This window comes from Priapulus caudatus, unplaced genomic scaffold, assembly GCF_000485595.1.
Source record: "Priapulus caudatus unplaced genomic scaffold, Priapulus_caudatus-5.0.1 Scaffold17, whole genome shotgun sequence".
Taxonomy (NCBI): domain Eukaryota; kingdom Metazoa; phylum Priapulida; class Priapulimorpha; order Priapulimorphida; family Priapulidae; genus Priapulus; species Priapulus caudatus.
This window is the reverse complement of record NW_014577078.1, coordinates 1,645,218-1,658,333: the sequence shown is the minus strand read 5'-3', so window position 1 is coordinate 1,658,333 and position 13,116 is coordinate 1,645,218. Positions and strand designations below refer to the sequence as shown.

Genomic DNA, 13,116 nt, shown 5'->3' with positions numbered 1-13,116 from the left:
AAAAAGTAAAAAAGTAAAAAAATTCAATTCGTCAATACATGGCGGTGCGTACAGGCCAAACATCTCCAACGTGTGAATCATGGTCTGTAACCATACCGTCCCAGTAGCCGAATGGATAAAGCATCGGGCTCCAAAACCATTGATTCTGGGTTCGAATCCCACCTCGGGAAATGCCTGTTTCTTTATTTTTGGACTGTTTACTATGTACTTCTGCCACTTCACCGTTAATTTCTCAATTTTTTTTACTACATTTAAACCTTTAGTAAAAATCCAGAATAAACTATCGTAGATGATAATAATAGCGCAAAGCCGCAAACTGACGGGAACACTTCACGGTAGCCTATGTAGGTTACAGATCAAATATTATTATATTTTTTATATAATTTTATTTCATTATTTTTAATTTTTTAATTTTAATGTGTTTTATCTTTTGATTTCTTATTATTTTTTACTGTTTGGGATGGGATGGCATGCGATGGCATGGCATGGCATGGGATTGGATGCAGTGCGATGGGATGGCATGGCATGGCATGAGATGGGATAGGATGGCATGGCATGGGATGGGATGGGATGGGATGCGGTGCGATGGGATGGGATGGCATGGAATGGGATGGATGGATGGATACGTGTATATGGACGTGTAATACGAATATGTACGTGTGTATACCCTTGACAGCGCAGTGGCCAAATCGCTAGAACATTCGTCTCCTACACCGGGATTCCGGGTTCAAGTCCCAGCTGGGGAACTTATTTTCCCATTTTTTCCCTTTACCTACCTCTTTAGTATGTATTATTTTTACTTTCTTACTTTTAAATTTTTATTTTTTATATTTAATGTCTTTTATCTTTTGATTTCTTATTATTTTTTACTGTTTGGGATGGGATGGCATGCGATGGCATGGCATGGCATGGGATGGAATGCGTATGCGGTGCGATGGGATGTCATGGGATATGGTGCGATGGGATGGGATAGGATGGCATGGAATAGGATGGATGGATGCATGCATGCATGGATGCATGGATAGATAGATAGTTAGATTTTTTGGGTATTTTCCTTTCAACCAAGCGGTCACCAACTCAGTAACGCAACTGATTTCCCCGGGCAACGCCGGGTATCCCGCTAGTATATATATATATATATAGAGAGAGAACATGGATGAATGGGTGGATGGATGCAAGGAATGGTGGATGGATGGATAATGGATGGATGGTAGGATGGATGGATGGATTTTGGTGGGTGGTGGGTTGTTGGGTAGATATATAGATAGATGCATGGATCGATAGATAAATTCATTGATCGATCGATCATTATAAATAGGTTAGTAATAAACAATACGTTCTACATATAAGGCAGTGTATGGTGTTGTTATACTGGATTTAAGTATATCTGGTGTTTTTGATTCTTGTTACAAGGTGCTCATCACAGGTGTGGGCTTCTGCATTGGATTATGTCTGTATGGAGCTATTTGCATATTTGGAGTTGTGGCCTCAGAGTGTGCACCGACGCATCTGAGTGGTACTTCACATGCGTTTGTTGCCCTGGCAGCAAACTGTAAGTATAATTTAATTGCATCAAGAAATGGGGTTAAAAATGAATGATGGTCTGCTATAGTTTGCAACTATGAGATTTTCTTAGGAGCATTAAAAAAGAGATTTCCTTAGGAGTATTTAAATCACTCGGCTTTATTACTAGAAACATACCCGACATGGCTGCACATGGAAATATCACCTAAAATTCGGCCACGAACTATTTGTTGTACTTATTCCTTGAGTGGGTACCCAGGTGTTTTGGTTGTATACAGTAGAATTCCAATTTCTGGACTGCTATTGGGTCGGTCCGGATTCTCGGGCAGTAATTTTAAAATTCAAATTTAAGGAAGAATAAAGAAGAGATGAACAGGTCAATTTTGATAGTTTATTCGTTAGTAAATACAGCATGCTTCATTCAGAATCACAAGTGAACACTGTTTTATCAAGATATCTATCACATTTCTCTCGAACCGATTTCATCTTGATCGACTGTTCTCTGTGTTCTGAAACATGATGCTGTGTCACGTGTCGATGTGAGTAGAGACTATATAGGATCTTAAATGTGATCGAGTCTCGGCTTACATTTCGTAGATGCTGTTCCGTAGATGCTTCATTTGTGATGCTGACTATCAGAAACCAGTTAACTGATGGTATTAATGTAATAATCTTGATGAGTGATCAGGTCTTTGTGTAATAAATTTTGTACTCTTTGTGGTACCTTCGTAATTTATGATGATATAATAACTTATAGATAGAATGGTAAAGAAGCATATAAATAGAGCATAGGATTATATCAAGAGCCAATAATACATGCATTATTAGCTCTTAATTTTATAATATTGAGCGACTCGCAGATCACTAAATTCAGAAAATCCATTTACATAGCCAATTGTGATTTGCTTATAATACGATAATGATAAAATGTACATTTCTGCATTTACTTGCAGTGGGAGGTATGCTTGCCGGTCTACCGCTGGCATACGTGGCAAAGCATTACAATTGGTCAGGAGTCTTTTTGCTTATAGAGACTTTGAATTTGGGATATGCTGTTATTTTGCTTTTCATGCTAAATATCAGCAGCGTTATGGTACCTCTGAAGAAAAAGCACGAATGATCATTTAAAATCAGGCCTAGCTGAATAGGATTATTTTTAGTTGTTTTACGGTAGAGAATGGCATAAATATGTGTTGCTGCATGTCAGTTGGCTAACCGTTTGCCAACATACACGTGTACAACAGCACAAAAAGAGCTCTGCATTGACCCCCCTGACGCCTAATTAGAAGAGGATAACGAACCCAGCAAGCAGTACCAACACAGTCTAGTTATAGTTTCAATCAAATATCTAGTAGTACTTCATATTGTCAACATGCTATCAATAAATGTTTAGCAGTGGCAGACTGGGTTCAACTTGTTATATCTATATCCCACCATAGGACCAGTACACTATAGAATTCGTTTAATGTTTTTTTTTAAATAATTTGAAATTTATTAGAAAACGTTTTATGATGGTTTGGGAAATAAAATCATATCTTTGGATTCTAAAATTTATCTCATTATACAAGATATTATTCATGATGCAGACAATCCTTATATTAGGTAACTTATATCGTTAGGTAACCACATTTGAAGAATGGTTTATCAAGTCAAAACTAATCATAGGCAATATTATACTATATTGGATTTCATATTTCACAGTGTGGTAACTTAATTTATGGTTTGTTTGGATCATTGAATTCTAAACGTCAAGTGATGAAATAGTCAGTATTTTGTTACATTCAATAATACATTCAAATGATGTGATATATTATTTACCAATTGTACGTTTCGGTTATTGCAGCAATAAGTTTATCGAGTTATTAATGCAGAGTGATCGAATCACGGGTTGTTTTCAACATTGTATTTTTTGATGACTGACTAGAATAAGTGGGTTTGTTGAAGGATGGCTGAAGTTTTGAAATGTGCCAACGAGTATATGGGCTTTCATGCACGAATCCGCTGAATAAGGCAATATATTTCCATGTTGTATCTACAGTTGTAGGACATGAAATATTTATGTTTTATATTACGTCTAGCCAATGCCGCATAGTGTGATTGCAACCGTCTTGATTTAACAAATGTAGTGTATAAAAGCAAAAGCTATACAACAGCTAAACTAAGCGAAATTGCTAGACGATGTCATAGTGAGCCTCAGACTTATTTTTGGCAAATTTAGACGCACAAACAGGAACCATTTTTTTGTAATATCATCGTCGCGATGTTATATCATCAGGAGTGTATAATATAGACTCCTTATATAGATTCTATATATATATATAGATGTATATCGATTCTATAGATATATAGGTTATATAGATTATATAGAGTCTATATTATACACTCGTCATGTCATCGACATGCCGCCGGCTAGGGTAATGGAAACTAGATGTGTACTATCTGAATCCACTAGCCTGCAAAAATCTTTTTATGATGCCCTTGAAACACGTACGCGCATGAAACCCACTTGCACGTTTCAAATCGATCCGAGTGTTGTCGATTTGCTAAGAGCATTCTTTTTGTATGTCTATAATTTCATAACGAAGCAGACTTGACACTGTCACAGAGGCAGTGATATGGATAAGACTGTTTATGGTTTTTTTTTTACTTGCGATGTTGTTGCAGAACTGTTAACTGATAAGTGTCACTACCACGTCTAAAATTTACTTTCGCTGTACCGAAATAAAGTGTACTTATTAGAAGCAGCGAACCCACTTTATTTTCACTTATGTAGGTGATGTTAGAGACTATAGCGAATACACGTATTCATTGGTCTGTGGTGATGCTGCCGGTGTGAGCATGACGCTCCTTCCGCTCGCCCTACCCCCGTCAGACCGGGGTGGCGTCCTTACTGCGCTGCTACGGCGACGGAAAATGGGCCCAGAGCGCGTCAAGGTTGCCATAAGTGTGGTATAAGCGTGGTGGAAACGCCAGACATCGTGCTGTGGTCGCCATGGTCGCCAATGATCGCCGAGTCACGGCGTTTGTTTTACTGGGTACCCAGAACTTTTTATATGAACTGTAATTTAGGTGTCTATACAAGAAACCATACATAATAATACTGATCCAAATCTGTGCGAGGTAGTCTACTTGGGTAAGTCGGTTCACGGGATTTTTTTTTAACTCTTCGATCTCATTCCGATACCATCATGATCGAGTGCCCAGGCCCGTAGCCAGAGGGGGTTCGGGGGGTTTGTACGAACCTTCCCCTGAGCTCCCCCCCCCGAGCAAAAAAAAAGAAAGAACAAAAAAGCCCCCAGGGGTGGGGTGGGGTGTGTGGTTTGGCGGCCCGGCCGTCGACAGACAGTGGCAGATGGCTGTTTCGTTTGTTCACTTCAGACTGGTCAGGAAGTAGGAGGGCGCGTAGAGAAGACTGCTATATCAGTCGAAGACATTTTCACTGAATAGATGTTTTATTTTTGGCTACGCTCCGTATAGGAGTGTTCCCCAACTTTGATGATCGATTAATTTGATGTAATGATTAATCGATGTTATAATGCGCAGTACCCTAACAGCCTAACCCTAACCTAAAGGACATTAAACGCACAAACTAATATGAGTGACCATGACCATGACTATAGTCAGGAGTAAAGATAAAGGGAAACTTCCTTTATCTAGCTGCCTGTGATACTATATCTATATAATAATGCTATTATGACGCATTGGAATGACATTAAGTTGGAACCCCTCCTTAGATGGAAGTATCACCCGTTTTTTTTCTTTTTTTTCAGTTTGACATTTGCAGAGATTTCACGCTCCAGGTCTGCACCCAGATCGCTCCCATTTTAGTTGGTAATCAATTGCGCAAAAATCGTTTATCGTGGGCGGGAGGGGGGTGAGGGGCCCCCTCCGTGCGGAGGGGGGGGTGAGGGGTCCCCCCTCACGCCGATAATAAGAATTTGCCAATTAATGACCACACGTACCTGCGCCGCGCCGCTGCGGTCGCTGATGCTGCGCCTCACTACCTCGTTGCTTTGGCCGCGCTTATATTTTGCCACATTTAAGAAAACGAGACCGCGCCCCTGCCGATGTATTCATATGAAAGCTGGCTTACGGCCTTGGAGGGTGCTCATATTAGATTCGAGTACCCGTTATATATGTGATTTTAATGAATCTGTTTTCAATAAGATAGAGATAGTTACTATATAATATACTTGATATATTGGTATTATATATATATATATATATATAAAGTTATAGTATATATGTATAGTACGACGCGACAGGTATACAACAGTAATATAACAGATGCACAGGTAATGATAACCGATGTACGTAGATCATTTATGTACTCTTGTTGTGCATATTAAATACTCAATCAAACCCAGACGATATAAATATACAGTGCAGGCGAACTAGACCGCATGCATTCACGTGCGTAATGTCTATCGTGTGCAAACAACGATCGCATACTAACTACTACTATTTAAAGGGATGGGAGTAAGTTGATTGTCAAGGTTCAACAACAGCTGGATGACTCGGGGGGGGGGGCGGGTTTGTAGCTCACTACCAGCGGGGGTAGACTGGCACCCTGCTTCTTTGCTTCGTTCGTAAATTTATTGATTATTGGCTGTAACTCCAAAGTGAGGCGGCCTAAGGTACTCGTCTACTAGCTGGCAACTGGTCGCGCAATGCCGAGGAGGGCTAGCACGTGCTATTCACGTGCTCGCTGCCTATAAACAGCTTGCCTGGAAGGGCCAAAATAGTTAGCAGCTGGGCGGTTGGAAACACGAGGTTGGCCCCGGCTGTCACGTGTACGTTCTTTTAACTTCTAAGACGCGTATGTTTCTGCCGGTACACCCCCGTGTATGCGGCTGCGGAGAAGCGCGTATCTGCGCGATCCTCAGCAAATCACCATCTGCTCTACAAACACTCGTCTAGTGCGCATACGTAGGTGTTGATACCCCACGTCGGGAATTGCTTATTACAATGTCAAAGTCCGTAAAGTAATTTCCGTGAAAGTCCGTTTTTCATCGAGGGTCGATCGCGAGGTTCATGTATTTTATGACAAATTTGTCATTATTAACCCCTGATTGTAATGTAGCTCACGAATGCCATCAACTCTGTGTTGATCAACACCGAATCTATATACTACAGTATGTAGATTTTATAAAGCACATTTATACAATAGAGAAAAATCTACAAAGCGATGCAGAACACGATGTAAACTATCATGTTATTCTGAACATCAACTCGGTAGAACATGTCAATAATAAACATTTTTCATGTTAAAAGTCCGAACGATTGCCTCTATTCGCAGACGAGACTTATTGTTTTGATCTAATAATTAAACCGAACAATGAAATATCGCGAGTGCCAGAAATTTCTGTAAAATGAACCGCGAGAGCCCGCCCAATTTGAATGAACTAGGTATTTGCCTAATTTGCCCCTGTAAGAAGGGATTTTGTTACCATAGAAAGCGATCGACCAAAGCCGTTAAGAGTGGACTCAGTTATTTTTCTAGGAAAGGGGTAGGCAGCTTTACTAGCGACAATACTCCTCGCCTTGAAATCACTGGCAGCAAGATCAAGCCCGCGCGTACAGCACACACGCGGCGCCATTGACTATATATATACAACATATGTATTATATATATATATATATATACAATATATATATATATATATACAACATAGGTTGTATATATATAGTCAATGGCGCCGCGTGTGTGCTGTACGCGCGGGCTTGATCTTGCTGCCAGTGCTTGAAATTAGTATCATTCCTTCGACAGGACTTTGTCTTGTGTACTGTAGCGGTTACGAGGTCCGCTGTTATTCTTTTAAATATTGGTTTGGTAATGTAAACGCTGTGACCGTTATGGTCGTAGGTAAAGATATGTATAATGACGGCGGGCTGTGAACAAGAGTCATTCCCTCAAGCCCTCAATATTGATTTTTCTCGTACGCGTAGGCGGCGGGCGGTGCGTGTCAGCTGAGAGCGGTGGCCATCGTTGTTGTTGTGCGCCGTTTAGTGTGGACGCTAGCAGCTAGAAATCGCTGTGCTAGTGCGGCCTGTGATAGGTGTGAGGGTCACGGTCGGTCGGTGCCGCCTTGTTTACGTTTGCAACCGGTTGTCCCGATCCAACAGCGCGGTGGAGGAAGTGGATAACATCACAGTGTTTATCATACACGAGGCACACTGTCTCACGGCTGGCGAGGGTAGCCGTGGTGCGACGACAACGCACACGCACGCACGCACGCACGCACGCACGCACGAACGCAGGCACTCACAGAAGCGTGCAGGAACGCGCGCACTCACGCACGAACGCGTGCACTCTCTTACGGACGCACGCACGCACGTACGACCGCCACCGCTGCTACTGTGCGCAGTTGGGGAACGCGAGTGAGGTGAATTCAACGCCCGCCCCCTCGCCCCGCGTGAGTAGGTTATGGTACACTAAAAACAACCACGGGCAGCACCAGCGAATATCGCGTTACCCACTAGGCATCAGCTGTAATGTTCACGGACGATACCACTTGGTTGTGCCTGCCAAGCCAGCTTTCTCAGTGCCAGCCGTGCATAGGTCGCCAGAGGAGATCGCAGAACGGCCGGCACGTGAATGGCGCATATCGAGAAATGGCCGACCAGGAGGCATTGGTACACGGAGTAGACGTAACGTGGCAAGGCGGAGACAAACGGCCACTGTGCACACTCTCGAATGGAACAGCCACTGGACACGACTTCGTGAGCGTGGTGGAACCAGCGGCCATGAATTCCGTGGCCGAGCAGAACCACGAGGGCGGCGATGAGGGCATCGGCATGTGTTGCCACGGTGAGATCACAACGATCATCACCAACGGCGACGACACCGGCGACAACAACAACGACGCCGGTCGCGCCGGCGACGACGACTGCGACGCCGACTCCGGATGCAGCTCTTCCCTGCTTTCCCCGCCGCCGGGACCGCTGTTCATCAACGTCGCCGACGACTTGATGTTCTCGGGGAAGTTTCCTGTCAGCCCGAACAGCCCGGAGCAGGATGAGTTTTGCATCGACCGCGGGTCGCTAATACGCAGCTCGTCTCTCAGGACGGCGAAGACGCCGCCGGGAACACCGAGTCGCAAGAAGGCTGTCCGCTTTGCGGACGCCATGGGCCTCGACCTTGAGTCCGTGCGTCACATTCTGAAGGGCGACGGGCCGCCGAAGATACCGGGGCGCGTGATGGATTCCTATCGTTCCGCCGCAGACGAGCCAGCGTCTGGGCCGCTTCTGAATTTCGATTTGCTGATGCCGGCGAAATATCTTGCTGCGTCGTTTTCGCAGCCTGGCGCTTCGTTCGGATTCCTCGATCGCGTACAGGAGAAGAAGGTGTGTCTAGAGAACTGCATCGTCATGGAGAGAACAGCGTCGGTAACAATCCGCGTGGCTAACATTGCCTTCCACAAGGCAGTGCTTATCAAGTACACAATGGATGGTTGGGCGACGAGCAGAGAGAGCAACGCCACCTATATTACGGGCTCTTGTGATGGACCGTCAGACCGCTTCACATTCAGCCTGTCGGCGCCGCCAGGATTTCCTGTGGGTTCAAAGATTGAATTTTGCATTCAGTATATTGCTAACGATCAATTCTACTGGGATAATAATTATGGTGTTAATTACCAGATCGAGTGTTATGCTAGCCAGGTGGGCAAAGGGTTGGACCCTTCCTTGATGCACTTTTGATTAGTACATATAATCAGTGTTTTGCAGTGTGCAGTTTCTTTTGTTAGTAAACCGAATAATAAGGGATATACTCATATAGTAGAGACTAGCAACTATAAAACTGGATAGTGTTTGCAAGATTTATAGATAACTTCCAGTATAGAATATAGGGGCAACCGTCTAGATGCCACGTGGTTATAGTAACAAGTTGGTGTTCTGTGATAGTTTGTTGTAATCAGCTGGTAATGCAGTTTTGTTCTCCTAAGCTTATGACGTATTCTAGGTTTTTTGCACTCCTCCAAAACGCCAAGGTCTGTATTGTAATCGGGTGCTAATGATTGACGAGTATTTATAGTTGTATCCCCATTTTTATGCCTGGACATTATATAAAGCAGGCGTTTTACCAGTGGCTGCCTAACGTTACGTTCTTTTATATTTCCGAATGCCTCTTTGTAGTCAGTTTTATTCAGATCTGTTTACTGACTGTACAGCTTCGCAATGCGTAGGCGGAATTGCACAAAATCTCACAGGAGACAGATGCAAGAACTGAACATAGCTGATTTGCGAGAGCTATTTCGGTCAGGCGAAGTAGCTTGAGGGTAATGTCGGGCCTAGTGCGCGTGCGCGACGAGCAATATGTTCGGTACAGTAAGCGCCACTGTACTGGTTAGGGCTCACTCTCGCTTACGCGGTTTTATTATTATGAGCCAAATGCCAATTGTAGATAGGTGGGATTAAAATCAAATAGTAAATAACTTACTGCGTGACGCGCGAGCTCTGCTATTTTTATAACCATATTGACTATTAGGGGGAACACCACTCGGTTGAATTCACGCGTTGATTACGTCAATGAATTCTAGTGGGTATATACTGTCACACGACAGAGCTGCACATCGTTTGGTGCTAGTTTTGATGTTTCGGATTGGTGAGTGGGTGGGGGGATTAGAATAATTAATTTTAGTCTGTGATATTAAATTTCATATATAATATACCCAACCGAATGTAATATGTTATTATAATATCATGAGTCTATCAATAGACTATTGATAGACTCCTGATAGACTATTGATAGACTCCTGATAATATAATATAACAGACAGGTAAATTACTTTTCAACGAGAAACCTCCTAATTTAGCCGTATGGGTAGTAATGTGGAGTTAATCAGGCAATAAATGCATAATTGTTTACATAAGCTGGTTCTGAATGTTAGTCCGTTTTTCACGTGGATGTAACGTGTGTGGCATTAAAGCAGGCAATAGTGATCGAGGCTCAATTGCTTCCCATGCAGTTCTTTTGTATTTGCCGTTATCTGCTGTCTGTGTAAGCTTCTCTGTGCATGGGTGACGCTGACTACCGTTTCATACTACGCATTGCACACACTAGTTGCTATAGTGTTTATAATAACTGCAGGTTGTGTTTTAGCTGTACTCTGTTTGGCACGGGAATGGCGGTATCGTGAAGTCAGCGTTTTCGGTAGTGCTGTTTAATGATTAAATCCATGTCTTTAAAATAACATGGAATGTAAACTAGCATATGCACGTGTTTAGTAGTATATAGTTATGAATATTGTCTTTAGTTCATTAATGACCGATTAATTAATGACGATAAATGCGCAATACTTCCATATTGTAACATATTTATGGATTTCCTGCATGCGTGATTACGATTGTGGTTTGCTGTTACGTGCACCTTTATATGGTGATGGTGATTCTCATGTATCTTTGATGTTATAGTGAATCAATATATCGATTGGAGTTTGCGTAGATGTATATACGTGTAACACTTAGTAACATATCACCTATTATATCACCTGTGACGCGTGTGCAGTGTGCTGACTACCGTGCTACATACCAACACCTATTGCAATGACAGTCTAATGTCAAGATATCAGTATATGTTTAGGTAGTACCTGGATTTATTCTTGTTGAATGGAGAGGGTTCAGGGATTGGGGGGAGAGTTCAGTCTCTCATTAATGTACTCCTGATGTTTCGGTAGCAGGGAGGGGCCGCAATGATAGACTCAGGAGTGTCATAATATCATGCAAGAGTACATAATAGAGACATAAAAGGAGTACATCTCTATTATGTACTCTTGATAATATATATCTATATTATTATGACACTCCTGATAGACTGGTGCTCTATGTCGTTACGTTGTTAATAGAACAGTGAAGAGACAGACCATCACTGCACCGCATTAAGGAACGTCCGGTCTAGTTTCGTGTCCACAATCAGTGTTGACTATACATTCTTGAATTACAACTATTAGTCACACCATTAGAATGCTGTGACAGCTTATCTATACACGTATATATGACTCGAGTACGCGCACTTTCAAGAGAGCTACCGCTACAGAGTGTAACTTGCATTAGGTGCAATCAGGAGTGCCGTAATATCAAGAGCGTATAAAGAAGGTATAAGGTATAAGAAGGTATAAGGTATAAGAACCTTCTTTATACGCTCTTGATAATATAGACATAATATAGATCATTATATAGACACATCTATATTATGACACTCCTGGTGCAGTGATATTGGAGTTAGGTGGTTGTCAATGCTATGACCACAAACCTAAACCCCTTAATTGTTGAATGGTTCTTGCGCTTCAATATAGTCTTAGACTGTTGTGCGCCTTTTACGTATACCGTTAGATACGTTATCGTGTCGTATAGAACCCCTTTTACGTATGTTAACCTATACGTTATTTATCTAAAACGAACATAGGATCGGTTGTACAATATTGATGTTTCCTGGCACGGTCTAATAGCGCTTTTAATGTACATGCTCCGATACCTCCGATGTAATCCAATGATATTTAACTGTGAGATAAATGCTCGAAAGTTGAGGACTTGCAATGCCATATAATTTCACGTGCGATTAGAAGTATGGATATCGAGTAGGTAAGATTGATCCCGTGGCGCTTCTGCTGCGGCTGGTAAGACAGGGTATAGCACTCCGGCAGCTATATTAGAGTGCAAGGCCTTTCAGGCGTGCCGTATAATAGACAGAACTGGTTGGTGTAAATGTATAACAGAGTTTTACGTGAAGTATAGCCTCGAGAGCTGTCTGGCTAAATAAAGGCCAATGAATGGTTCTCTCGCCTTCTCAGTCCCGGTGAGGTACTGACCGTAACTGAGGTTGATATATGGCAAGGACGTGAGCGTTACATATATTGTTGTGTGGCTTCCTACCTTCGACGTATAAGGAGTGTAAAAGCTAATCTATTTCATATTTGCATACGTCATATTATGATCTGTATTATTGTTGTTAAGCGGGTGGTCGTGGCACTGGTGGTGCACTTCGCGATGCTCATATGCCGAGAAGAAGTTTACGAGATTTGTTAAGAAGGCGATGTGAATAGTGAATGGGTTGTCGAATGTTAATGTTAGAAAGTGTATATAAGTTATGTTAATGAATAAACTGTTGTTATCTGTTGAAAGTAAGTCGTGACGTCTCAATTGTTAGGTGAACGTCTGTGCAACATCGCGTTATTGCCATCTAACTGGGTTGATTTATAGCACACAATTAGTTTCCTTACACAGTGTCATTACAAATAAACATTGTTAGTTGAAGTGTTATTGTCATAAGCTCAATTATCTCAAATTCCGTTGAGGTACACACGGAGAGCTCACGCGTATCTGTCATTATAATTTTGTCGAATGTAGTAGGGGAACCCGGGGCAAAGCGGAACACGGGGCAATTGTCTCAGCAGATCTATGTTGATGCCCCCATCTATCTGTGACTGTTTTCATTAGAAGCTCAGTTGATGATGCATCGTTTTTGATGGATGCCATTTGCATGAATCAGCTATGTACATTTTTTTGGAGGAAAGTCTGTTTTTTATGTGTTTGAAATAATATTTCTTAAAAATGAATCATCTGCTAAATCACTGTGATCTTGTGGAATTCTTA

General features: G+C 42.2%; 2 protein-coding genes across 3 annotated transcripts in view; both read left to right on the top strand.

Moving 5' to 3' along the window:
• The window catches only part of LOC106811022 (glucose-6-phosphate translocase-like), a 17,098-nt gene extending 12,825 nt beyond the window's left edge, over nt 1-4,273 (top strand). For both annotated transcript variants that reach the window (XM_014814549.1, XM_014814542.1), the window contains exons 9-10: nt 1,414-1,552; nt 2,478-4,273. In XM_014814549.1, coding sequence (XP_014670035.1) covers nt 1,414-1,552; nt 2,478-2,644 — 306 coding nt within the window. In that variant the 3' untranslated portion in view covers nt 2,645-4,273. The remainder of the gene's footprint in view (nt 1-1,413; nt 1,553-2,477) is intronic.
• A 3,534-nt stretch (nt 4,274-7,807) lies between these two features.
• Nucleotides 7,808-12,648, top strand: LOC106810958 (protein phosphatase 1 regulatory subunit 3B-like). The gene has a single exon (XM_014814454.1). It carries the CDS (start codon nt 8,020-8,022, stop codon nt 9,223-9,225), a length of 1,206 nt encoding a protein of 401 aa, XP_014669940.1. The 5' UTR covers nt 7,808-8,019; the 3' UTR covers nt 9,226-12,648.
• The last annotated feature ends 468 nt before the right edge of the window (nt 12,649-13,116 follow it).